The 26773-nt window shown below is 32.2% G+C and overlaps 2 protein-coding genes across 2 annotated transcripts; both read right to left on the reverse strand.

The window, feature by feature from the left end:
* Positions 1-2391: 2391 nt before the first annotated feature.
* On the reverse strand, positions 2392-17703 carry LOC122599306 (phospholipase A-2-activating protein). Its single transcript, XM_043771802.1, has 23 exons — positions 17452-17703; positions 15838-16169; positions 15347-15450; positions 15151-15219; positions 14804-14864; positions 13800-13939; positions 11596-11785; positions 10483-10544; positions 9470-9558; positions 8663-8735; positions 8513-8572; positions 8273-8419; positions 8156-8191; positions 8016-8053; positions 7396-7482; positions 7119-7284; positions 6751-6825; positions 4892-5025; positions 4717-4793; positions 4370-4439; positions 3716-3781; positions 3142-3289; positions 2392-2625 (listed from the first exon to the last, which is right to left on the reverse strand). Exons 1-22 carry the CDS (start codon positions 17515-17517, stop codon positions 3158-3160), a joined length of 2274 nt encoding a protein of 757 aa, XP_043627737.1. The 5' UTR covers positions 17518-17703; the 3' UTR covers positions 2392-2625; positions 3142-3157.
* Positions 17704-19238: 1535 nt separating this feature from the next.
* On the reverse strand, positions 19239-23349 carry LOC122600469 (HVA22-like protein k). The gene is made up of 9 exons (XM_043773185.1): positions 23274-23349; positions 23105-23153; positions 22473-22531; positions 21909-22006; positions 21604-21655; positions 21435-21498; positions 20745-20840; positions 20426-20498; positions 19239-19634 (listed from the first exon to the last, which is right to left on the reverse strand). The coding sequence occupies exons 2-9, from the start codon at positions 23135-23137 to the stop codon at positions 19474-19476; spliced, it is 636 nt and encodes a 211-aa protein (XP_043629120.1). The 5' UTR covers positions 23138-23153; positions 23274-23349; the 3' UTR covers positions 19239-19473.
* Positions 23350-26773: the final 3424 nt, after the last annotated feature.

Raw genomic sequence — 26773 nt, forward strand, 5'->3', positions numbered from 1 at the left:
CTTACAAGTTATAATCAACTGCGATCACTATATTTGAGGATTCTCAATTGAAATTACCCATTTTTACAAACAATTAGGGATTCCATTAAGCTCTAAACTACTAGAGAATTTAATTAGAGACGATTTTGTATATAAAGGAATCAAACTTTCAACTTACATAATAAAATCGGAATAACTCACTATTGTACCAATGGATCATTGTCGTTAAAGAAAAGATATTAGTTCTAATCTTGTGATAAGCTCAATCCAACAATTATTCTATTTTTATATACATAGTAAATTGAAGTAGGCTTTATAGTTTCTATTACCCGTTAGAATGACGACTCTCTCACAATCTCTTAACTCATTAAAGACCAGTTCTTTTAAGGATCATATCATATCACCTAACCCTGATTAAATACATTTTCTAAATTATTTTTGAGCTAAGAGTTAAATAAATTGGTACTAGTCTTAATCACAGATTCACACTCTTTCTAAATGTTAGAAATTTAGTTTGCCTACAAAGCTTAAATAAATAAATATATTGGAAAGGTGTCGAGCATCTAATACAATGATGGTGTAACATTAAAAGAATATTGAATAGAAGTTACAACACATAATATTTTTTTTCTTTTCTTGTGACACACTTTTTGAATAACATTATTATAGGGGAAGATAATATTGTGCAATTAAAATTAAAAAATTGCATTTAGCTATCTACTAATAAACTAAAATAGGATTGACATGTTTTTGAAACGACACGTGGCGTAATCCTTGATCGACACGTGGCGTAATCCTTGATCGACACGTGTCTTTTTAATTATTTTATTTTTTAAAAAATAAAATTTGTTTTTTTAGTTGTATAGAAATTCAATTTTCTTATTAGACTTAAAATTAAACTCTAACTAGTGACTTATTAATACAAAAAAATTATAAACTTATTTGAATCGTTTTCTCATTAATAAATTGTCTTTTTTTTTCTTTCTCAAATTACAACTCCTATTACTTATATTAATTATAATCAGTTATTAACATGAAGACTTTAAAAACTTGAGTTTACGATCCGAAATCACAATGCTATTTGCCATCATCCACTATGCTTACAAATTCTGATTTTGATGTGGTCTTAAAATTTTTAAGGTAATTCCAAAACTCTAAATAAACATATATTATATTTATCGTTACTGTTTATTATAATTTAGCTCCGATTACTTTAACCATAATTTATTTCATATTCACGAATCATGTATGAAGCATATTCGAATTTCTTTATGATACAATCTATATAGCTACCGTACATCATACGGGTATTAGGACTAGTTACGTCTAGTTTTATAGCTAGTTTTGAATAATATTATTCTAGGGTAAGATAATATTTTCCAATCAAATACAGTTTAATGTTTAGACATCAAGTTGAAGAAAGTGTCGTATGTTGTGTTTGGACATCTAGTCGAAGAAAGTGTCATTTTCATAAGTACTAAAAGAAGATTTCGCTTAGGTATATGTTTTTTCTGACAAAGAAAATTCACACTTTCGTGAATGTATAATATTAACCTACTTTGTTATTGCTCATGCAGTTATGAGCAATAAACATGAACAATGATATACCTTGATGGCTTGATGTACGCGCTACACGGATTCTCTCATGCTATATTCCAAACCCTTTCTAAGCCACCATTAGAATTATATTCAATGGGATTTGAATCTGATAACTTTTGTAAAGTTAATAATAATAATAAAAAACAACAGCTTAAAATAGGTTATTGGTTAATTCATTCATTACGCTGTATAAAAATCGATTGATGTGATTTTTTTTTTTATTATGATTTTATTAATAATGAAAATATCCTCAGTAAACCAAGGAAATGCAAGCCCTTTCAAGGGTCTAAATCTTATTTAATGTAATAAACTTCAATGTAGAAAACAGAAAAAGAAACCATAACCTATGTATTACCCTTATACTAATTACTTCGTGTTTTGGCACAATCTTCATACCATCCGACCACCACCTAGCATTCCCCCCATCAAATCAAATACAATATAAACTGAGAGTTTCTCATTATTCAGGTTAGTCAAAGAGGCCAAATCTTTGAGTAAAATATACACAACTATAATTCTATAAATGAGTATTCCCATTTCCCATATTGTCTAATTTTCAAACATTTTTCATGAACAAAAATCAATATCACTTGTCAATACATCACGACGTTTAATCATATATCATGGAGTGGAACGGCTAATGACAGTAAGGTCAAAGAATGATAGTTGTCAGAAAGCCCTTCCTGTTTATAGATCGTGGTGATTAGTATGTGATTTTAAATTGATATCACAGTCGACAAGAAACTAGTTATTTGGCTACTTTATGTACCACCGTTTTATAACATCAATCAAAGTCGTTTCCTACCCCAAAGAAACAAGCTTAAGAATTGTCATTGTAATAAATAAGATTAAGTACACATTCTTAGCCCAGACAAAATATGGTTAGTACCTCATGAATGGCAATGACCTAACTACGAGAAAAGCATATTTTAGTACATCAACTATTGATCTCACAGAGCCTTGGTGCCCCAATTAAGGTTTCAACAGCCTTACAGTTTCTTCGGCCGACTTGTAATGTTCTTGGCACACATCGGTAGCATCCTATCTCTGCATAAAAAGCACACAAATTAATTTGATCACAGAGCAAGTCCTCCAAATTCATTTATAAATGCATATATAACCTGCTTCAAGTCAAATATCATTTTAGATTATGCAGTGGCTATTTGACACTAAACAACCTGCTTTAAATTTCTATTTATGGATAATAGGTTTGTATATTTAATCTTTAGTAATGAATCACCAAATGAGTATTAAATTCTTTGTAATGGAATACCACAGAATAAACAGATGAAACTAATACATTAAATAAGAATGTCTGTTGGGAATAAATTGAAATCGGATTTCAATAAAATAGAATCTGGCCCCAAGCGTCTTGCTATTATGCCCATCTAACCTCGATTCCAATGGACAAAACAACTGGATAAAACTTAAAAATCATATGATCCATCTGAGATACGGTGGTTGAGACAAACCAAAAAAAAAGGAAGAAGAGAAGACCATTTAAGTTAAGTGATCACTTTATCTGTAATACCAGTCTAGACAGAGAAACAGTATAATGATTACCGTGACATGGAAAGAATCATTGATTTACAAGAGTTTCGATGTCAATTCCTACTTCAGCTACTTTAATATCTTTTGATGCTTTTGCCATTTTAGCAATACTACCAACGTCAAAATCCAGAGCTATTTTCTTCACGAGACCTTCGATCATCTGTGATGAGATTAGAAAATGAGGACTTAAAAAAATTGCGAAATAAAGGGTTGGCGGTGCAGCTTGATGTTCGTTTGCCTTTTATTTCTGTTTAAATTTTGACTCTAAAAAAATGGTTTTTATAGTCAACAAAAACAAAAACCAATTTGTGAGATGGTGGTTTGGAGCAAAATCTTAAGGCCAGTCTTATAATGGATGAACTATCATAACCCTTTTTTGTTCCAAACTATTGCTCTTGGCTAAACACAAATACTTCGATGAGAAAACCAACTGATTAACTGAGTGATCCATTAGATCTCGGGTATCATATAAATTCAAAAATAATATGATATAGATATAATATGTATAAATATTTACAGAAATGGCATCGAAATGTTAGGAAAAAAATGTATGAGTACTGCAGATGAGTGAGAATTTATAATATACCAGTGAGCCAATGGCAACTAAAGCTCGATATTTTGCATCTGCTTCCAGAGTTTCCCCTTCCGCGATCTGCAAGACAAAGAAATCAAAATCAAGATTAATGCGTGCATCACAAACACACACATAATAAGTAGACGGGGAGCATCCTCATTGGCTGTGTGTGGTAGGTGGGTAAATGGTGAGCAGAGGACTTCACCCCTTACAATTATGAATAAATTGACTTGGCCCATGATGTATGTCTAGCAAATCTTATAATGGAAACATCTTAAAAGATAATTGGCAAGAGTAGAGAATTGGGTCAAGAGAAAGCCTTCACCACATACAAGGTAGACCACTAATTTAAGTTCTTTTTCTATATCTTCGTAGTCATTATGCCACATCGTTTTGTAAATCATTTGCTCAGTATACAAAATGTTCTAAGTATGGGCTTCCCCAGAGGTCGAATGGCTTAATAATTACTATCATAGACGATAAAAAAAACTCAGATAAAAAAGTCTTTTCAGGTCTACCCAACCCGATCCGATCAAGACCCGACCAGAAATTACACTCACACATTTGACCCAAACCTGTTTTCACCTCTTAGCCCTCTCACCCAACCCACCCATTCTATAACCACTAGATTCTACTGCTCTTGTATATACTAGAAGATTTATGCACCTCCAAAGCTGCTGAAAGAACGTGGGCTTGACCTTCTTCATCCTTTTTTTCAATCAATAGCACAGCATAACTATAAAGCTCAAAATAAAAAAAGGGTTACGAAGATGATAACAGCATAAAGCTTGTGAACGGTTAATACAAGACACAGACTACCAAATTAGCTTTGGAATGACAGCATATTCAATTTTACTATATTAATGTAAGAAAAGGCTGAGAGTATACATAGTTAAAAGTAAAGATCTTGAACAAATTACTCACCACGACATATACATCAACGAAGGATCAAAGAAAATACCTAAAGCAAATTTGGAAATATAGTTACATTAAAGGTAAAATTCAGTCCTTACTTGAGTACCAATGTAGAATACGATACTTGGACATTCTTATTTGAAGATGTACAACAACTTGCAAATGCATCAAAAATCTACAAGGTCAAAAATATGGAATTCAGTGTAGTTTACTACAAAAGGATGATCTTAATCAAAATCAATAAACAAAAAGAATCCCAATTTGATCACATACCTCAACACGACAGTTTTGCAACCAGGGATGGTAGTCAGAGTTTTTAAAAAGATTAACCACCAAACGGATAGTGGTTAGAAGATTTGATGCAAGAGAATTGCTTGTAACATTCAGAATCAACTCTCTGAATGTATCTGAAGATGCAAAATATTAATGCAGTTATTATTTATAGATCTTTAGGATGTGTTTGGTTTGTAAAAGGGTTTGGAAATGGGTACAGGTTTGAAAGAAAAAGAAAGATGATAATGAAGTTAAAGTTTATCTATATCTCTACTACATTATAAAGCATTTAGTTCCCTCCATTTTTTTCAACTAAGTTGTTGATAACCCCAAAATTGCCCATACCTTTTATTCATTATTTTAAACATCTCCACTTTAGATATCTATGATATCTACTTGAAATACCTATAATAACCTTTATGAAATTAATTTACAACATCTACCCTTAACTCCTAAAATAACCACACTAACCCTTTTACATCAATAACCTATACTACTCGCCGCTACCACCACCACCACCTCCGCAGCCACTACACCGCCGCATAGAGAGATAGAGGAGGGTTTTGTGTGTGAGATTATGAAGCCACCATCCGCCATAGGTATAGGTTTTAAAAAATCTTGAAACTTCATGTGTGGAAAATGTTTCTAGTTTTCCATTTCTATTTTTTTTTTAAATGAAAGGAGTTTCCAATTCGAAAACAAATACAAATTTTGGAAACGTGTTCAACTAAGAAAATGTTATTTTCATTTTAGAAAAACTAGAATACATGTCAGAGATGTAAGGGGAGGGTGGAGATGGAAAATGAAAATGGAAATTGTTTTCCAAATTGATATTGTAAAAAAGGAGGTGTTTTCCATTTTCTTGGATTTTTTTTTTTTTTTTGAAAACTATGTTTTCATCGCAGTTCTTGTTTACCATGATTTCTTTAATACAAAAACGGAAACCAGGGGGTGTTTTCCACAACTAAACGCGTCCTAGGTTGTGTTCAATTGTAGAAGATGGTTTCTGATTTTCCATTTCTAAATTTCTAGAAAATAAAAGGGGTTTCCCATCTCCCTAAAACCAATTAATATTTTAAAAACATGTTAAAAGTTTAATATGTTATTTTCATTTTTCATATTAGTAAACTAGAAGACATGTTGAAGACGGGGGAGAGGGGATGGAAAATGGAAAATGGAAAACATCAAAATGTTGTTTTCAAAATTATAAATGGAGAATAGAAAATTATATGTTGTAAACTGGAGAATGATGTTTTCCAGTTCCTTGGAAATTTTTTTAGAAAACTCTAATTTGATCATATTTTCTATTTTCCATGTTTTCTTCGAAATTTTTTTTACAAAACAGGGTTTTTTTTTACAAACAAGGTCTTATATCCGTGTACGCTAAAAACAAACACCCAACTCCAGGTATAAAAGCAAATCCAGATTTAAAATCCCCATAACAAAAACCCCCTTAGAAACAGACAAGGTGTTTGCCAGTAACCCGTCCCGTCCATCTTGTTACATCTACCCAAAACTTGGCCACTTGTAATGTGTGGCGAAAAAACTTCTAAATTGAGGAATATTGCATGTAAACTCAGCAACAAAGTAGCTTGCCAGCAGAATATATTAAAAAGTTACTTGAAATAAAAATTACTTGAATGCATTCATAAAGAGGGATGGATTAGATAATATCAAATGGGATTAGATCATATGATTTAGAAACCACACGACTATAACATGATTTGTACAAAGACACAATATGTCCATATCACGAATTGCAGCATGCATAGCAGTATACGGTATATCATCCGAAGTAACAAAGCATATTCAAGAGATCAGCTGCTTGTAATATATTAATGAGAGATTAGTATGCGTACCGTCTCTGTCATTAGCATGCTTAAGAACCGCTGAACCATCAGGATGCAGAACAACCAGTCGTAACAAATCAATTGCTGAAATGAGAAACGATATTATTAATTTAAGTGAACATAAATTTCAGAAGTGACTCAGTTTATTGAGAAATAGTAAATGACCATATCACTAAAAAAGAATTAACAGGAATAATGGAAAACTGAAGATATAAATAATTTTAGTATGACTAAATCAACGACTTCTTGAAGATATAAATAATTTTAGTATGACTAAATCAACGACTTCTTAATATCAAAAAAAGAAATAAGTAATCCATGCATTTATCATCCCTACAGCTACAATAACTCCCTAATTTAAAAACTAAGAAGCTCACCTGGAAACATCATAGAAGCTGGCCAAGCTTTTAGCAATTTTAATAATACGCTGATATCAGCATCTGAGAATTTACTAGTATGGTAATGTGACGTATCCTTCAATATTTTAGCTATAGCACCCAATCTTGATGTCTCGGCCTCACTGAGTGATAAGCTCTGCTGGTCCTAAAGCAGCATATCCAAGGTGACAAACTCACACCATATGAACAAAGGGAATGGACACCGTGATACTACTTAATCAAAAGATATGAATGATAATACAAGACCAAAACTTACTGGATCAGACTGTAAAGCATTATTGAACTCTGAAATCTTTTTGAGGATTCCATCATATGGGGCGGCATCAAATACAAGCATTCCTTTCTGGAAAGAGTGTTAATTAGCCAATGCAGTATACTATAACTAAAAATGCATACCTAAGTTCGAGCATAGAAAATTATCTAAGACATGTAATATAAACGAGTTCAAGTGAAGCTCTTTCATCATATCTGAGGAATTGCAAAGAGCAAACTTTTGTGCCGAACTACTGACAAACAAAACTGGCGAGCTGAATTTAGCAATAAGTTTCTGTATGCCATTATACTGGAACAATCCAATGTATAACTATCTTCTTGAACGTTATAAATCGGGTTAGATATTTATCGAGTGCAGAAGTAAGCTTATATGCATCAGAGGATAATGCTTTGCCTCCTAACGTGCCAGCAATCGTTAAAAGGCTAAAAAGTATTTAACCATACCCTATACAGACAATATCAAAAATCGAGCTGAATAGAGCAATGTTAATATAATGTAATATAGACTACAACCACATATTACAACTACAAGTGTAGCAAAAATATAGCTTCAAGCAAATCAAGTGCTAGTTCTTTATATAGATCCATGGACTATAAGCATACCTTGGGTATATGTTTGAATGTTGGTTTACTTGATGTTGCTGTTTGAATTGCAAAGAACATGATCAAAAATTGTCAAGAAAAAAACACAAAGACGTAAAAAAGAGAGGAAAATGAAACTCCATATAACTACTAAGACATACCAGACTTGGAAGTCTGTCCTGGTACATAAGCATTGGCTGAAAAATTAAAATTAGACCAAAAATCAGTCGTGTTATAAAAATACCAATTCTGATGACACTATCGGTTGATGTACTTACAGCCAGTGTAAGGATCACTAAATGATGAATCAAAAATGAACTCCTTTTGTCCTGAATTTTGCAGTATAAACTCTACGACTTGCTGACGGTATGAAAGAGGCAGATTCTCCTTAAGAAGCCACTTATCAGCAGCGTCATATGCATTATCTAAAAAATACAATGAACCATATCAAATTTTAATAATGATTTCATTAAGTTTTACCAAGTCATCCTGAAATAAAAAATAAAACAAGAAAGTACCTGATCTATTATATGGCAATTTGCGAATAGGTTCTCCATCCCCAATGTCCACATCAAACACTGATTGAGAAACACCTTATGCAATCAGTATAAAAGTACAAAAATTTAAACATAGCTATCAGATCAAATATGGATTAGAAAGAGGCTGACCAAAATCATATTGTACTCCATCATGAACAGGGCGCTTCATGCCATCATCAGGACCATCAATTACTTCCCCAATCTGAAAGGGGAATAACAAATGCTGATAATTAAAATCAACATACCAACAGAACCAAGTCATTTAAACATCTAGTTGAAAACGCCTGCTTTTAATAGATATATTTACATAACTGTGAAGGTAAGACATGCATCCTCAACGGTAAGCCGAGAGTAATACAATTACAGAAAAGGGAAAATTACTCAATCTTATGATAAAATGCTCTAATTTAAAGGGCCAATATTATATCTTTTAAAACAAGGACAAGTGTCCATCATCTATGGACTGACCTACTCTCAAATTATAACAGATGGAAAAAGCAAACATCTAGGGGGCTGACAGTCATTATGGAAATTCCTTATAAAGCAGTTTACTTCTTTTCATTTTTTTCTACAAACAAATAAACTCTATTCGGACGGATTTGACCGAATTGATTGATCTAAAAATAAACAACAAAGAAAAAGCAGAAAAGGACATAATGGTTTCCTTGGCAAAACAACAGTTCTTGGGGATCAAGTAGCTGATGCTGCTGCCATGACGATATAAGACCAGTATAATTAGCAGCTCAAGTATACCTTTCCATGAACAAAGAACCTTTCAATGCCATACTCTTTTTAAAAAGCATATATTATACATTCAAAGCTTACCTACAATTCTAGAAAATAAAAGGATTAACCTAAGAAGAAAAGAAGATAAACATTAAGACTCTTGCCCTGACGAAAGGCATAAAACCCAACATAATATGTCTAGGATACCACCTTATCCCACTTTTGTTCTCTCATGTTCCATGCGTATGCAACGCCATTGTCTCCTTCTCGTACGACCATAGTCTGCCCATCCTTGGTTCCTGCTCATCACATAATCAAAAGCCTCTTGAATTAGAAGGCTATTTTGCTTCATTTTAATAAAACAATTCACTGAAAAAAATACATAGAGATCGAGTTTTGAAGTTTGAAAACTCAACATCATTATAACCAAATAAATAATAAATGTTTCAATTATGAGACAAATCATGAAATATGAAGATAGCAAAATCTTATATACAATTCAAAACTGCCATTATAAAATTCTGATACACTTCACTTGTCCAAAAATATTATAGGCCCTAGAGCTTCTTCTTTTCGGTTTGCGATATATATTGTTGAGAAACAAGGTGGCAAGTACATGGCCAGAAATGCTAGCCACTCACTCAATATCCTATATTAATCATTTAGAGCATAAATGGTAACTACCTCATATATCCAAATGAAAATTGTGAGTTACAGATGAAGATAACTCTTAAAGAGTAAAATACCCTCAATAACATCCCGTCCAAAGTGCAAAGATTGATTTGAAAACACAAATTTAAAACTTCTTGGTCCATCTAAGTAAAAATTCTTATTCCAAATCTGAAACCATGGCTTCAAGTTTGATGGAATTGTAAAAAAATCTCAAAAATCTTTAAAAATATATCCAAAATTTGGCATTTAATGAGACAATAATCATAGGGAACAGAAATAACTTAACCAGAACAAGCTCCAACTAATTAAACATAGGGTTTTGCTAAATGCAGCCCTAAGGGCTTTAGTTAAGGTGTATTAAATAGTTGTACACTTACCACAATTCAGGGGTGGGCTTTTGATATGAAAGGTACAATATTTTTATGTGCGTTAAGTGCAGCCCTTAGGGCTGCATTTAGCATTTTCCTTAAACATAATATATTTTGATGTGGCCCTATATCCTACTCATGGTCCTTGTCAACCTATCTACCAGAACAAGAATTTGATTGTACCTGGAACCTGCAAAGCCTGTAGACCAGGTAATTCCTCCAAACTCAAGCCTCCCACTTTTTTCCTGACAAAGCAACATAAATATTTATTTCATTATGGAAGAGATGACCTGTGACATTTAGCGATATTCGATATTTAAAGCAGCCATTGATTGATCAATTTAGTTAATAATCATATATCTAGGTCTAGATTTGTATAAGTAGAAGTAAGTACTTAACATCAACCACATATGTACCGTAACCCACAGATTTTGTGCTTAAATCCTGCATGAACAACTTCGTGTTCAAGTGCATAAAATGAGTGTGTCAGATAAGATTACAATTAAGATACTGATAAGATCCCAGACGGTCATACGCAATTAATGGTGCTGGGCAGAATATTATATAGGAAATAGTTAATTGGCAAGAAATCAGAATGTCACTGGTGACTCTTAGCATGGGCAAACTGTTAGCATTTATATAGCAGGCTTCGTTTTCAATTTGGAGGTCATATTTGATATTTTAATTAGCAAAACTATATGTTTATTCTGGAGATTTGCCTTCTCGAATAGGCCTTATCATTTGTTTCTTTTCGAAATCAGAAATCTATGCCCTAGATTTCCTGTGTTCAATATTTCAGGTACCTATCAGATACTAACAAAACTAATTCTTAGAACAAAATGGTTGGGTGTGACGGGGTGGGGGGGGGGGGGGGGGGTCTATGCATCAAAATTTGCCTTTGTTATAAACAATTTTTTACAAACAAACATGACATATGAGATGGGCCAATTAAACAAACTTCGTGTTTATCTCTTGTTTCTCATTTTCCATTATCACATGTCATACATATATCTAAGAACTTGTGTATAAATTGTATGTAAATCTAGTATCCTATTAAGCTAAGTTTTCCATTTGACCCATTGGGTGTGATTTTTACCCTAAGCATGTACATCCACAATCAAAAATACCTCTCCACAAAGTAACACCAAAATGACAACTGGTATTGAAAAAACAAAACCGATGTTAATGCTATTAATAAGAGGTAAATGTCTGTCAAAAGTTCTTGCTCATAAAATTATATATATTTCCAATAAAAGAAATAAACAACATGCTTAATATAAATAAAGTAGCAAATACCTGCTGCCCTTGTATTGAGAAAGTAGAGAACCATAGGCTTCAAGTTCTACAGCCTCAGCTATCCTATCCTGATGTATAGTCCAAACACGAGCTACTCCATCAGAACATGCAGTCACTATGTCTCCATTTTCCAAGAACTTGACATCCCAAACACAACCAGGATGCTCTATACTTTGAACACAAACTCCATCTAAAAGCCAAACATACTCTCAAAGGTTATAGGCTTCATAAAAAATTGAATTTTCAATAGATATAATGATGTATACTAACGTGTTTAAGGCATGTTTTCCTTACAAAACCTTAAAGATACAGAACTAGTACATTTGTGATGGCACCAATATGCATCAAGTACCAAGTCACAAAAGCGACTCATGCATCATGATTAGTACCGAATTCTATTTTACCATGTACAGCTAAAGACATGATAGTAGAAACAATATCTCATAACTGAATTATGAGAGAGTAAAAGTTTTATAAAAATCCACCTGCTACACAATCCCTAGAGTTGAACCTTACTGATCAGAAAACAAAAATAATCCTTTGATTTTTTATTGATGTGTAAAAGTTGCATTTGTACCAAATTCACAGAACATCAGACAAATATAGATTGACATATAATCAGATGAAAGTTTTCATATTTAGCAAAATATGACTCAATGAATACATAGACTTTAAGATACTACATGACAATAGACTTGAAAGTCAACAATAGAGAGAAAGAAAGAGACTGGGATCTGATATTTAATTTTCTGTATAATAACATTAAGGCATGTAGAGCATAAGCCTTAGTTATAAATTGTAATGATATCTTCAAAATTTAACCCTCTAGGTATCTGCCATAACATGTGATTCATTCAGTTAGAATCCTATATACAGCTTTGACCAAATAGAGATCTTTCAAATGATAGTGGTCTGAATCAGTACCAGTTATGCAAGCAATGCCATAATCTTAATTCCATAACATTAGTTGACTACCATCAGACTTATTATTGCCATCTTCAAACTAGCAATATATTATTCATTATATATTAACTAGCAGGGTTACCCATGCTATGCATCTGTACCTTATAGGAAGAAAGAAGCGGTGATTAATATTTGCTTATACGAACTATACTCTTGTGAAGACTGAGTCTTTGATTAAAGTTACAAAAATATGCCTCTACTCTTATAAAATTGGAATAGGTTGTGAATAGAATTTTATGACATTAAGTAGGCAATGTAAATTTTGAGTCGAAAGGTACAATCTTTCTTAAAAAATAGTACTCAAATAGCATTAAATTATAGAAATTGTCTCATCAAATTTGTTGACATTTGTCCAAATTTCCAGAAGTTGATGCATAGTATTGACACTTGAGAGGAGTATAGATTTTGCTTTAACTTCACAACATATATTAAAAGATTTGACAATTTGTCCAAGTTTCCAGAAGTTGATGCATAGTATTGAGAAGAGTTTATATTTTGCTTTAACTTCACAACACATATCAGAAGATCATTCAAATCAGTTTTGTAGGTTGGCAAGGATGGAACTTTTAAGGGGCCAAAGGGGGTTCCAGCCCCTCCAAATTTTTATTTTTAATACCAATTTTCTTATATATTTTTCAAAAATAATTTTCATTTTACGTATTAGCCTCTCTAACAAAGCTAAATTTTATGTCTCATTGAATTCCGCCCCTCCATAGCAATTGTTTAAGTTCCGCCATTGTAAAGTTGGTATTTAAATGTGTTAGGTCAAAAGGGTATTAGGGTAAATAGGTAATTGCAATCCTTGTAAAAGTTGAATATTATGTCTGTATTCTTTGAAAATATATAATTGATTCAATATTCTTTCAAAACTTAAAAACTCTCATATTTATATCCAAATCAATAATTTAACCATATTTTACTGACTTTTATTTTGAAATAAATACCCTTGTCTCCCATATATTAATCAACACAATTCTATTAAGTTTTGCATAAGAGTTTCAAAGATTATAACTCATGAACATTAATTTGGATATATATAAGTATTTTTAAGTTTTGAAAGCATATTGAAGTAACTTTGATTTTTCAAAGAATATAGATGTAATATTTAAAGTTTACAAGGATATATAGATGAAACTAACTCTAGTTTAATAGGTTAAGATGTATATATGAACTTTTTGTAATGTATCATAGATAGTATGGTCGGTTTCGATACCAGTTTTGCAAAAAAGAAGATACATCACCTTTCCATATCCTTGCTGACCCATCCTCACTACCGCTGACAACAAGCCCAGATTTGTGTGCATCAACAGAATAGACGATGGCTGTGTGACCAACCATCTCCAGTAAAACCTCACCTGTAAGTGCCCATAGTCTGACAGAACTGTCATTTATAAACCAAGATGATTCGTCAATTTAAAGCATAACATGAATTAAACACTAGATATCTTTGTCCATAAAAAGGAGAATCAAAAAGGCGATGGTCACATTTTACAGTTATTATGAGGCGCTGTGGAACGGGTAAGTGGAGGAGGTTTTCCCTATTCAGGATAGCCAAGAGAGAGTTGTTAGCTTAGATCAGTTAAAATTATGCACTCTAACTGGGATATCTCCGTGACCATTTCCGAACCCCTTCCCTGGCCACCCCAAGCTGTTTACCTAGGGGGATTCAAACCTGAGCCCTTTTTATTGGGACATCTAACCACTAGGCACTAGACAGCCTTGGTGGTGGTTTTTATTAGACGCATGTGTCAGGTAAAAAAATAAAAATGTATTTTAAGAGTGTAGTTAAGGGTTTAAAGTGCATCTCATGGCTGAAAGACTCGCTGAAAAGTGCAAACGACCACAAAAGAAATGGCACAATATTTCTTTATTCGAATCTATATGGTGTCTGGTTGCAATTTCCTCCTCACATTTCAAGTGATCAATTTACACATGTTCTAAATGATGTATTGGGATCATTATGAAATATCAGCATTGACCATAACATACATCAGATTAATTTTTTTACTCTGAGCACAAATATAACTTGTTGCAACAAACTCCATGTACAAGTTTGTAACAGTCCCCTGATCTCATCTAGGCATCTAGCACTGCTTCAGCCTTCAAATGATGATATACGTCCTTACTCCTCAAGGACAGCATAAAATTAAACACGCACAAAAGGAACGTGGTATCAACTATTTTGACATACCAAAAACAGCAATACATGGCCAAAATATAGGTATTTAACAGCCAGAAAGCATACCCATCATGTGATGCAGAAAGTAGGCCCAACTCAGGCATTATGGCCAAACCTCTCACTGTATCTGCAGATTCTCAGAAAGAGAAAAGCACATTAACAATTAATATGATCCGTGGCAATACATCATCAGTTTAACAGCTATTTGCTCAAGTGAAGTTAGCTCATGTGCGATGCACATACTGATAGCATAAGATTAATCACAAAAAAATGACAAACACAGAATCAGTAAGACATTTTCCCTGCTTCAAAAAGCAACTGACATTTGACCTAAAAAGTGGTCCTTTTATAAGTATATATGCACTAATATGTACTGCCCATGCTTTAAGGAATAGACAAAGGCAAATGTATACCTGTATGACCAGTAAAAGTATGTGTGCATTTGTTTCCTTTCCATAGCTTAATGGTTGTGTCACTTGAACCTGGATTACATTATATCAGAAACGAAATACATTATAATCAGAGATAAACGGTAAATACAGGAAAGATTTAGGAACACGCTAAAATCATATTCTAAAATGTGAAACAATTAATAAGATGTATTTGTACCTGTAATAAGTTCTCCGGATGGTAGGGCCCTTACTACTTGGATTGGTGCCTTGTGGGCTTCCCAAACCTCAATTTGATGTTCACCTTTCCAGCGTCTAAGTGTACTTTCATGAAGGAAAAAGAACAAAAACCAATATCAGGCGCTACTATGGAAAAAAAAATCATCAAATATATGTGAATATAGCAGAAACCAACATGAGTTATGTAGTGGGTAGGATATAGCTTTATAATAAAAGAAATTTTAATTTGAGATTATATGTACAGTCATAAGCATTTACACAACCTTTTCTCTTATAACTATTTAGCATTTATTACTTGAACACATATCTAGAATATGATAATAAGTGAGCCATGAAGGCAACCAGAAAATTTCTAGTTTTACAGCCTAAGGCATATTGCATAATGATACCATGACACGGGGAGAGAGAGAGAGAGAGAGAGAGAGAGACACACAGAGGCAGAGATCATGACTAGTCAAAAAATTAACTAACCAGTCAACAGATGATGATACAATGTCTGATCCATCAAAAGTGACCCCCGTGACTTGCATTTTATGACCCTTCAATGTCTGAACTTTCTCTCCGGTTGCTAGATCCCATACGATTACAAGTGTGTCCATCCCACCAGATAATAGGGCACCTTTTGGAAACTGTTCATTAGGAGATACCCATGCCACAGGTCCAACAAAACTAGTATGCCCAAGCAGTATCTTTGATGAACTGTAAGCAGAGTTGTTAGTCTGATCTAATGACCAGAACCTAATTGTTCGGTCTCTGGATGAAGTTGCTATTCCATCATTGTCACATATACAGACACCACGAACCTAACATTGAAACAGACAATTAGTATCAAAACTCATAAGAGAAACTCTTGTTATGGATAACTGTAGCTAACATAGTGTCTACTTTTAACAGATGTATGCAGATAACAATTTACTCATTATCAATTCAGCATGTGTATCAAATGTCTGTTTTGTTTTTGTAGTTGCTACAGTAATACCACACCAAGGCTTTTAAAGAAGCATATGTATTCGATTCAAAACAGCAAAACTTAAGCTGAAGTGAGACTTTTGGACACTTATTAATACAGTCAATAAAATTTTTACTTCATAAGAAGTTATTAATAACCACAAATGCAGCCAGCACTGCCATAGATTCCTACAACCAAATTGCCAATTAGCAACTTAAATCTCTATTGACATTCAAAAGCTAAACGAATTACGTCAATTTTCTACTCAAAATGTATCTCTAATTTCATAACCGAGGAATTAGATCACTGATCACCATTAAATAATCAGAATGTCAATCAGAAAACCCCTAAACCTAAAAACTCCATATAACAAATCAAATGTAGAACAAAATACTTCACAAGTGTGGAACTTTCATCATTTTTAGTTCTAAGCTATAACTATTAGTGACTTACATATCAACTAACTTCCAAAAGATACACAAATCCCGCAAAAACTTCCAAACATCTCTAATTTTGTAACAAAGGGAATGTAATTATGTAAATCACTGATTTTTCATGCAAATAATCAGAAAAAAGAAAAACACCTAAACCTAATAAATCTTCTAACAAATCAAATGTAGCACCAACAACTATAAAAATCCATAATTTTATCAAAATTTCTCCCAAAGCTATAACATCATCTCTCCAAACAATCCGATCCAGTTACCAGTTTCACTTTCCATTAACCAACAATCAAACAAATTAACTAAATAAATACAACTTAATCTCACTTAAATTACAATTAAAAAAAAAAACCCTAAACCTACTGATTTTGCACTATAATACAAAGAACAAAAAGTATATATAAAAATCCACAAATTATATCAAATGCAGCAACAATAGATACTCGAATCGGTATATCTATATCCCTATCTCTATCTCTATTATAAAAAATTCAGCTTCACTCGCAATTAACTAAGACTGTTAAGAATTTTAGTAAATAAAAACTCGATCAACATACATACAATTTGAATCATTAACAACTTAATCTCACTAATAAAATACCGAATGCATGATATATATATATATAGATACATATACAGATACATACAAATATATATATATATATAAATATATGAGAGAGATGAGAGATATACATCGTCTTCGTGACCGATGAGCTGACAGCGTAATTGGTACTGAGGGAAATCGATATCCATAGCCATATCAGATATATATATATATATATATATAGAGAGAGAGAGAGAGAGAGAAAATAAAGATTTAGAGAGAGAATGTGTGAGTGTGTGTTAGGGTTCTGGGGAAGGAAGATGATCGTCGTCTCCCGTGGGATTGAAATGGATTGTTATATAGTATCGCTTCTTCTCCAAGTTGTTGTGTGTTTAGGTTCTACAAACCCCCAAGATAATCTAATTTTGACTCTTAAAGGACTTCAATCAATTTTGTTAGTAATATATTAAATTAAATATCATTAAATATACTTAATTTTTATTTTTTTATTATCTTCAAAACCAACAATAATATTATTTTATTTTAAAAATGTTTTGGATAAGAAAAAATAATAGTCATAATAAATCAAAAATAGATCATGTTATTGAACTTTGTTTTGAATACATTCATAACTATTTTATCTTACTCAAAATTTGATTTGAATGCATTTGTTTGAAAACTACCATTATTCATCTCTAACGGGGAATATGTTACCCCAACAATAATATTATAATGAAATATTGACTTTTGAAAGTTCACATAAAAACTATACTAGATAAAACATTGGGATTCGAAGAGTATAAAGAGTTTCATATGATTTCATATACAAACTTAAAACACTTAAATTTAAAGTAAAATTATATGGTATATAATAATGGACAACAGATAAAACTTGAATGATACAAATTAAAGTAGAGGCTGGTTACTTAACCAACCTTATGAATCTTGAAAAAGGTATAGACTTTTATGTTGTGGTTCTTGACTTCGTATAACCCATGGTTATATTTTGTAATAAGAGATTGTACATAAAAAACTCATATTTTTTATATTCACTATTATAATTGGTGTTTCCATTTTCATAAACTTAATCTATAATTGTTCATGTTTCAACAAGAAATTATTTTCTTCTTTGTTTTCTTTGTAAAGTTGGTTAACATGTGGTCAATTTCAAAATATGAAAACATATAGTGCATCATTTGTCTCTATGAAATTATGATGATAGTCTAGTCTTGTGGAACATAATCATTACTTAAAATCTCATCTACATATCTTTTCAAAGCTAGCTTTCAAATGAAGTTCGGTTTAATATTCATTGCTTTTGCCGTGAATGTCTAATACATATTTAAATTTCTGTTACACCAATCAACCAATGAAAGTAAAGTTCATGATCTTAAAAGGGTTCATTAACTATATACGAATAAGGTTTTCTCAATATAGATTGTCCGATAGATTATTGGATAAAGATGAATCTTCGAACTTACATGTACGATCTAACAAGGTAATCCTCACGACCATTTCTCAACCTTTCTCTAGCCAACCGATACTCTTAATTTAAATTAAATAATCATTCATGCAACTATGCAAGTATGTAACCACGGTATTAAAATTTTGTACATTTATACAGGCATTTGTTAATAATAGGAGTAGTCGAAAGAGCAGCTCTCTCAGAAGCAATAGATTTAAAGGTAGCCGATAGGCTATAATACAATGCCCAGACAAAGCATTACCTACAAAATTAGAAACGATAACAAATATATATATATATATTTTTTATCAAAGACTGAAATTCTTTTAGCATGTCAAAATGGATAATTGTTGCTTAGTGTATTATTATGACACTACCCAAAGTAATCCATTTATCTTAATTAGGATGCATGGGATAAATGGACCATTTTGTAGAAATATCAACTTTAAGAAAAGAACGAAGAGGTGAACATGAAGTCAAGTGAACAATGCGACATACTAGAAACTAATTTACATAAGAATTACAATCTTCCACCAGTCCTATAAAAGCATATGCATCTTTGTAGATTCATAAGTCCATGTGGTTAAAAGTTCTTTCAGTTGACCCATGGCTCTTATACGCGCAGCCAGATTACAAAAGTTGCAATATATGAGACAGGAAAAGATTCGAGCAAGATATACACAAGGTTGTTTAAGGAGGCAGATACTTAAGAGGCTGCAGAAACAGATACATAGTCATCATCGTCGTGATTATCATCATGACGACCATCCTCAGAATCAGAGCTCGCAGAATGTTCTCTCGGGCCTGTGATTGCTCTTCTTTCTTGTGTCATGGCAGGTTGATCACTACCATTGACTAATTGCTTAACTGATGAAAAGCCAGCAGAAAAACATAACAAGTATTAGAGATATGCGGCAGCCTAGTCAAAGAAAAAGAAAAACTTTTGTACTTATGTAAAGGTGGCAATTTGAAGCCTGTATTTAGGACCGGACTGGTTCCAGTATACATTATTTCTAACAATTTAGATGAGTACAATAACAAATTGATAAAAAAGAAAAAGAACTAATGTGTTGAATGGGGCAAACGAGTCGAGCGTTGTTCAATGCGTCATTTTACAGCATAACGCTACCTTTAACATCACATTATTCAAAATATAAAATTATTATTAAAATAGTATAAATTTTCAATCATAAGTGACAGGCTTACTACTACATGGGTGTTCCGGGTGAACCAATATTGACACATACAAAAGGGTATGGGTGTTGTTCAATGTGTCACTTTACTGCATAACGCTACCTTTGACATCACATTATTCAAAATATAAGATTAATATTAAAATAGTATAATTTTTCAATCATAAGTGACAGGCTTGCTACTATATGGGTGTTTCGGGTGAACCTATATTGACACATAAAAAAGGGTACCCATTTTGACCGTTATCCCAACCTGCCCATATCGCCACTTACATTTAATTAAGTTCTTATTCTTGGCTTTGTATTGAAAATAAGAAATGGTACTTGCAAATATGCATAAAAACACCTAATGTGAACAGCAAGACACTTTAGAAGAAACTTGAAGCACTATGGTTTCGACCCTTCACATTTCCAGAACTAACACACTTCTACTAAAAATAATCAAAAGCATGATACGACATGTACCTGACATATATAGCTTCATCATGATTGTCTTCATAAATTGAAATTCACCTTGGTGAGCACTAATGAATTTACCCTGAAAATGTTTCCTTTTGTTAATTTGATGATGAATTAGACTAAACTGAACATATGGAAATTCGTCACAAAAACATCCGTCAAGTTATTTTGGGAACCAGCACTTTTAATTTTCAGAAGAAAAAGAAAACTATGGTTAAAACTTAGGATGTATTGTGTTCTAGCCATTAATTAAATCAAATGTAAGCTTTTTCGAAAATCACTACCAGTTAGGTCAGCTATAAATATAAATTGGAAGATGATTTACCGCTTCACTGTAAAACAACCCTGCAATGTGATCAAGCCTAGCTTGGTGCCTCAAAAAGAAAGGACGTAGATGATTTGTGTATAACTGCTTAGCCCCCTGCAGAACAATAGAGGATTTAGCAAGTAAACAAAAAAGAATTAATAAAACTGAGTGAAAGATAAGCTGGAAAAGGTAAATAAGAAATGAAAATGTTAGATTAGAGACGCCAAATTTGAAAGACTTATTGTGATTTAATTGGTCATTAGTAGCATACATGTAGAATTAGACTCATTTACAGGTATAGGTTAATTTGGGTATATACCTTTTTTCTAGTAGATCCAGTGGGTAAATTTAGAAAACCTAGCTACGATGAAAACAAGTTGAACAAGTCTAATGGTGAAAAGTCACTTAAGTCGTATTCAAAATGTAAAAATTGTTGATAATTTACTGTATCAAAACAAAATTTATTACTGTACAGTTATAGTAATATAGCTTCTGTTATGATACTTGACACATATAGTAATTTAAAGAGTCCATAAATATAGACAACAGCCGCCTGGTCCATTTCAACCCATACTAGATGTTTACCAACTGGGTTCCAATAACATTTTACCAGTTATTCAATACCCTGTGCCCATTTCGCCACTTCTAAGTTCTAACTAGTAGCTTGGGATTGCTAAATCTACCAACATTTAGAAAAGGGTGGCTTACATTTGTGGTTGGAAGCTGAAGCCAAACAAGGAATGCAAGCTTCATGTGATAGTAAAGTGGAAACCTAAAAAAAGCAGACAAGGAATCTGTTGAGATTAGCTACCGTGAGACGGATGCCAACTTAAGAGAGTGAACAGTTAATTGGGAAAAAAAAAGTTTGTCATGATACCAGGAGATAAATTTGTCAGCAAATATTTCTCCAACACTAAATGATCCATACACTGCAAGCAATTAATATAATGATTAGGAACAGAATAGCTATAAAGTTGCAAACGTTATCATATATTAAATTTAACATCCTTTATATAGTACTCTTTGATGCAAATTTCTATATGACAAATGCCAACAAAGTATATAACTTATTAACAATATTGTCAAAAGTCTAGTAGGAACATATCATAAACACAAAAATATCCACCATATGTAGTCCACTGAAAATGCGTGGAGTGTATGACTATTTACAGCACTGATTACCTGCCCAGTATAAAAGCCACTTTTGTTGCTCATTTTGATCCTTTGTCTCTATTGCTTTAAATGTAGAGTAAATTGGTAAACCAACTCCCACAGAACAGCTGCAGAATAGATATGATGTGTTATATGATGAAGAAATATTATTCCTTGATCCACACTCAGCCTTCCAATTCATACCATAGTAACTGAATACACCTTTTTGGCTTTTTGTCCAACCTATATAAGCCAGCAAAACCCACAGAAAACACCTAAAAAACACACAGTTTTCTCTCTTCACTTATGTCTTTGCCGCACTGTACGGAGGCACGGCTAGTTATAATTAAAAATGGGAAAATCTTTTAAGCTCAAGCAGAGCCCTTATAAGCTCTAGTTTGGCTCACTAAATATTTCAACCTCGGTATTTAAGATCAAGTTTTCTTTCCTAAAAACTTTAAGACCAATGTTTTACATTTGAGATGATCCCCACTAAATGATTGCCTTATGATAAATAGTAGATATACTAACAAAAACACATTACTTAAAAAATGATCATATTGACATATTCATATGACATAATTTAAAACCTACCATGCTGTGCGGATTACAATGTTGGAATCAAGAGGGACAAGAAGCAACCGCAAACCAACCTGCATCAACCTAACTAATCAATAACCTGCATAAACTTATATTTACCAAAAATAATTGTTTTATTACACAATTGGGGGCCCAACAGCCGCCCCCGCTCACATTTTTCATGCCTATGTAAAGAAAAACTGAACTTTTCTTAGCAGTCTTTCATATTACCTATTTTTTGTGTGTATTGCTTAATGTGTTAACGCAGTTTTAGGTGTTGGGCGATTAGGTGCGTGTCACCTTATTTAAGCAAAAAATACCTATTGTATCGAAAACAATTTTAAGCCATAGCCCATAAGCACTTAAAATACATACTCCTGGATTCCCTCGTAAACCAAATAAGCAATATACAATAAGAAATCCATTTTGGGGTTTTCGGCACATACTCTCTTTTTTCTCCAAAGGGTGAAATCGGCACATAATATATAAATACTTTTTTATGTAACCAGATACAAACAACACACACATAAATTTGCCCTTTAATATGAGATTACAATATTAAATCAAATTTATTATTAAGAACAGTAAATATATTTAAAAAAAACATAAACCCTAAATTACTGGAGAGATAGTTTAATTGGATTTACCTCAGTGGGTAAATTTGATCCCATAAAAGCCATAAAAGCTGCAATTTAGCTGAAACAATAATACTGATCAGAAAGAAGAAAATAAAAAATAAGAGAAGAAGATTGAGTGATTTGTTATGAATTGTGAAACAGAAAAACAAAACACGGGTTTAAGGTGTGATGTATGTACGTTTGATTGCGTTGAAACAGTTGTTTTTCACATATGCTCCTGTTCTGTTTACAGGATTCACATGTAAAACTTTGCGAATAATAATAATAATAATAATAATAATAATAATAATAATAATAATAATAATGTAGCCGATTGATTAAATTAAAAATATAGAAATTGATGGAACTCGTAATTCTACAGTTTGACAACCTTAATAACTCCGATTAATACCCGGTCGTTGACCGGATTATAAAAACGTAAGTATATGAAAACACGATTTACACATGTTCATTAAATTTACGTAAAACAATAAATGTACGTAGTTAAAAGACAGAAAAGCATCACGTAAATAATGACATTTAATTGCTTAGCAAAGGTAAAAACAAATAAGGAGTTTATCGACACCGCATTCTAGATCATTTTAAATAAGAAATGACATTCACTTAACTATTGTCTTCTTGACCTGTTAACTTCTGACTCACCAACCTACCAACCCAATTCAATTAAATCCCATATTGGTCTTTTGGTTAATATACTGCCATGCAAAACCAAGAATATATTAAATTATTCTAATAGGTTGACACGTCTAACTTATATTACCCTAAATTAGGCTGTCAACCAAAAAATTTGTCAATCTACCTACACATTTAACCTGTATGACCCTAAACGAACCCGTTTAACGTAAACTAACCCAACAACTCATTTGATCAAAAAACAACCCGCTAACACAATAACCTCCCAATCCATTTGACTTGTTTACTCAAAACAACTCACCGACCGGATAACCTATTTTTGATTAGGTATGTAGGTTGGGTTCAGGTTAGAGAGGTGTGGATTAGTGTTAAGTTTTCAACTTGATTTTTATATCAGGTCTAGTTATGATTAGATATTTTCAACCCGTTAACCTGTTAATCGAAACTCAAAACTTACTTTCCAACCGAATGAAATGCCCATTAGAACTTTACCATAGCATGCGCAGTAAATTAGTATTTTTTTTTTTCCAATTTAAATGTCATGTTTGACTTTTTGAAATCTTTGTTTTCAATTTCAACTTTAAATACTTTTAATTGTTGTATCTATAAACCTTAATAAAGGAACTACTCCTTTCCTTTTATATAAAAAAAAAAGCGACATGATGATCCTATTTTACCAATTTTTCTTATTTACTAATAAAATATATTCACCTTATATATCTATAACACCCATTATGAAATAATTTATAACATACATCCTCCAACCCATTAAGTAATTATTAAACTACTTTCATTTACATTAATTACTTTTACGTTAATAACCACGGTACCACCTTCATTGCCACTGTCGCCGTCGTCGTCGCCGCCGCCACCACCACCACCATTATCGGTGTTACAACTTGTCTTCGCCACCATCACACCGTCGCTACCACTACCACCCTTTCGCCTCCACTACCATAAAATCTGTCTTTCACATTAATTAATTTTACATTAATAAATACACCACCATTGTTGCCACCACGATCACCCGGCGTTGCCACCGCGGTGGAACAAGTCTTTCCTTTCCACCGGTTCTTGAAAGCTCTCAATCCCCGCTTCTCCTATATTGATTCTCCCTCTCGCTTTGTCGCTCCCACTACCCGTCACCGACACAATTACATTGCTGACACTACCACCATCGTCGTGGCAACGTGTGACATACATCTAGTAATATTTAATGAAAAGTATACCATTGAAAATACATTTAACTTTTAAATCATTTATTTATTTTGTATCAAATATTATATAACATAAGAAAAAAAGTTATTAATTAAAATTAAATTTGGGGGAAAAAAAGTCACATAATCAAAATTAGGCCGGAGAGAATATTCCTTATTAAAATTCTATACAAAGAAAATTTTGAAGATAATATAGGTAATTACTGGCAATTTAAATCAGGATGATGTTTTCGGTTTACATACTTAAATATATAAAAATACGAATATCACAACACCAACATTTTGCTTGAAACGTCTAAACCAAAAAGTACAAAATACCTATTCAACTTGACTTAAGGTTGGAACAAAAATCATGTTCAAGTAAAATATGACTTGACATATAAACATAAATGATCCTTAGTTAAAAAAAATTTATATCAGCTAAAAAAGGTTTAGTTAGAGAGTTTTTTAGTTAATGTCTAAGTTAATCTAATAGCATTAAATATTAAATAGTAATTGCCATAGTAAAAAAAAATAAAAAAATTGAATGATTGTCATAATTAGAAAGAAATAAGTTGACTTTAATTTGAATGACCAAGATTTAAAAGATTATGATTTTGAATGGCCAAGATCAAAAGTTCCATCGATTATTTTCTCTATGCTCTACCAACAATTGTAGATGCGAATTCTGAGCATCTTTTATTGTCCGTCGCAATGCAATTTTAAGGATTGATTATGATGAAGAGAAGGCATCATCAAGGTCGTGATGACGTCATCATTACCTCGTGATGACGTCAGCACGAGGCACCTAGTTCGTGTGAAGATGTACGCAGCCCACGAACGAGATGGAAGCCCAACCCATGTAGCAGTCTATATATACTAGAGTTAGGTTACAATTGTGTTTTAACGATTTGAGTTGCAACAGATTTCGTTCATCTCGCACGGGGTAGAGATCTATACCTCGTGCCAGTCAGATGTATACTGATTTGGTGTAATATCCATATGATTAATGATATTCACGAGTTTTACATCTGTTCTTATCTCTTATTCTTCATGTAATTCGTGTTTATATGTCCATTAATTATACAGAAACCTCAAAGTCGATTATGAATGAATTCCGCATTTTCATAGTCGAATTGGTCACGATTTGAACAGTCCGACGTGTTTCAACAACAATCTTTATCTTTATATATACTAAAAGACAACTAAACTAATAGCTTATTAACCAATCATAGTTTTCAATTTTAACAACTTGAAAATTGATGATGTCATCATTTAAATATTTACATGATTTAATTTAATTAGTTTTAGCCGTATAGCTATCAACTAAGTTAATTTGGATATATCATTCAAAACTTAAAAACAATTAAAACAAAGTACATTGTAATCGATATAAGACTTTTAATCCGACTGAAAAATCTTCAACAAATATTTAATGATTCGTTCTATCTTTAACATCCACTACCCATTTAATTTAGAATACTAATTTGAATTTTATCTAAATCTTTAAATAAATTAATTTTAATTTACACTTTTTTTTACTATTCATCATAAATTTATGTTTTTTAACAAATAATTCCAATATATTAAATAAAAATAATAACTAATATATATATCCGATAGAATAATAACTAATATTCATCTTAATATTATGTCGAATCAAATAAATATAAAATTAATTAGTTAAATATAAATCACGTTTAATATAAATATATTAACATTTTAAAACTAATTGTATTATTATCCTTTTTTAATTTACCTAATATTTGTCATGACACATATAAGGGAAACAAACCATGTAAAAATATAATCTTTATAGAAAATATATATAATCTTGTCATATTCTAAT

This window comes from Erigeron canadensis, chromosome 5 (genome assembly GCF_010389155.1).
Source record: "Erigeron canadensis isolate Cc75 chromosome 5, C_canadensis_v1, whole genome shotgun sequence".
Lineage (NCBI taxonomy): Eukaryota > Viridiplantae > Streptophyta > Magnoliopsida > Asterales > Asteraceae > Erigeron > Erigeron canadensis.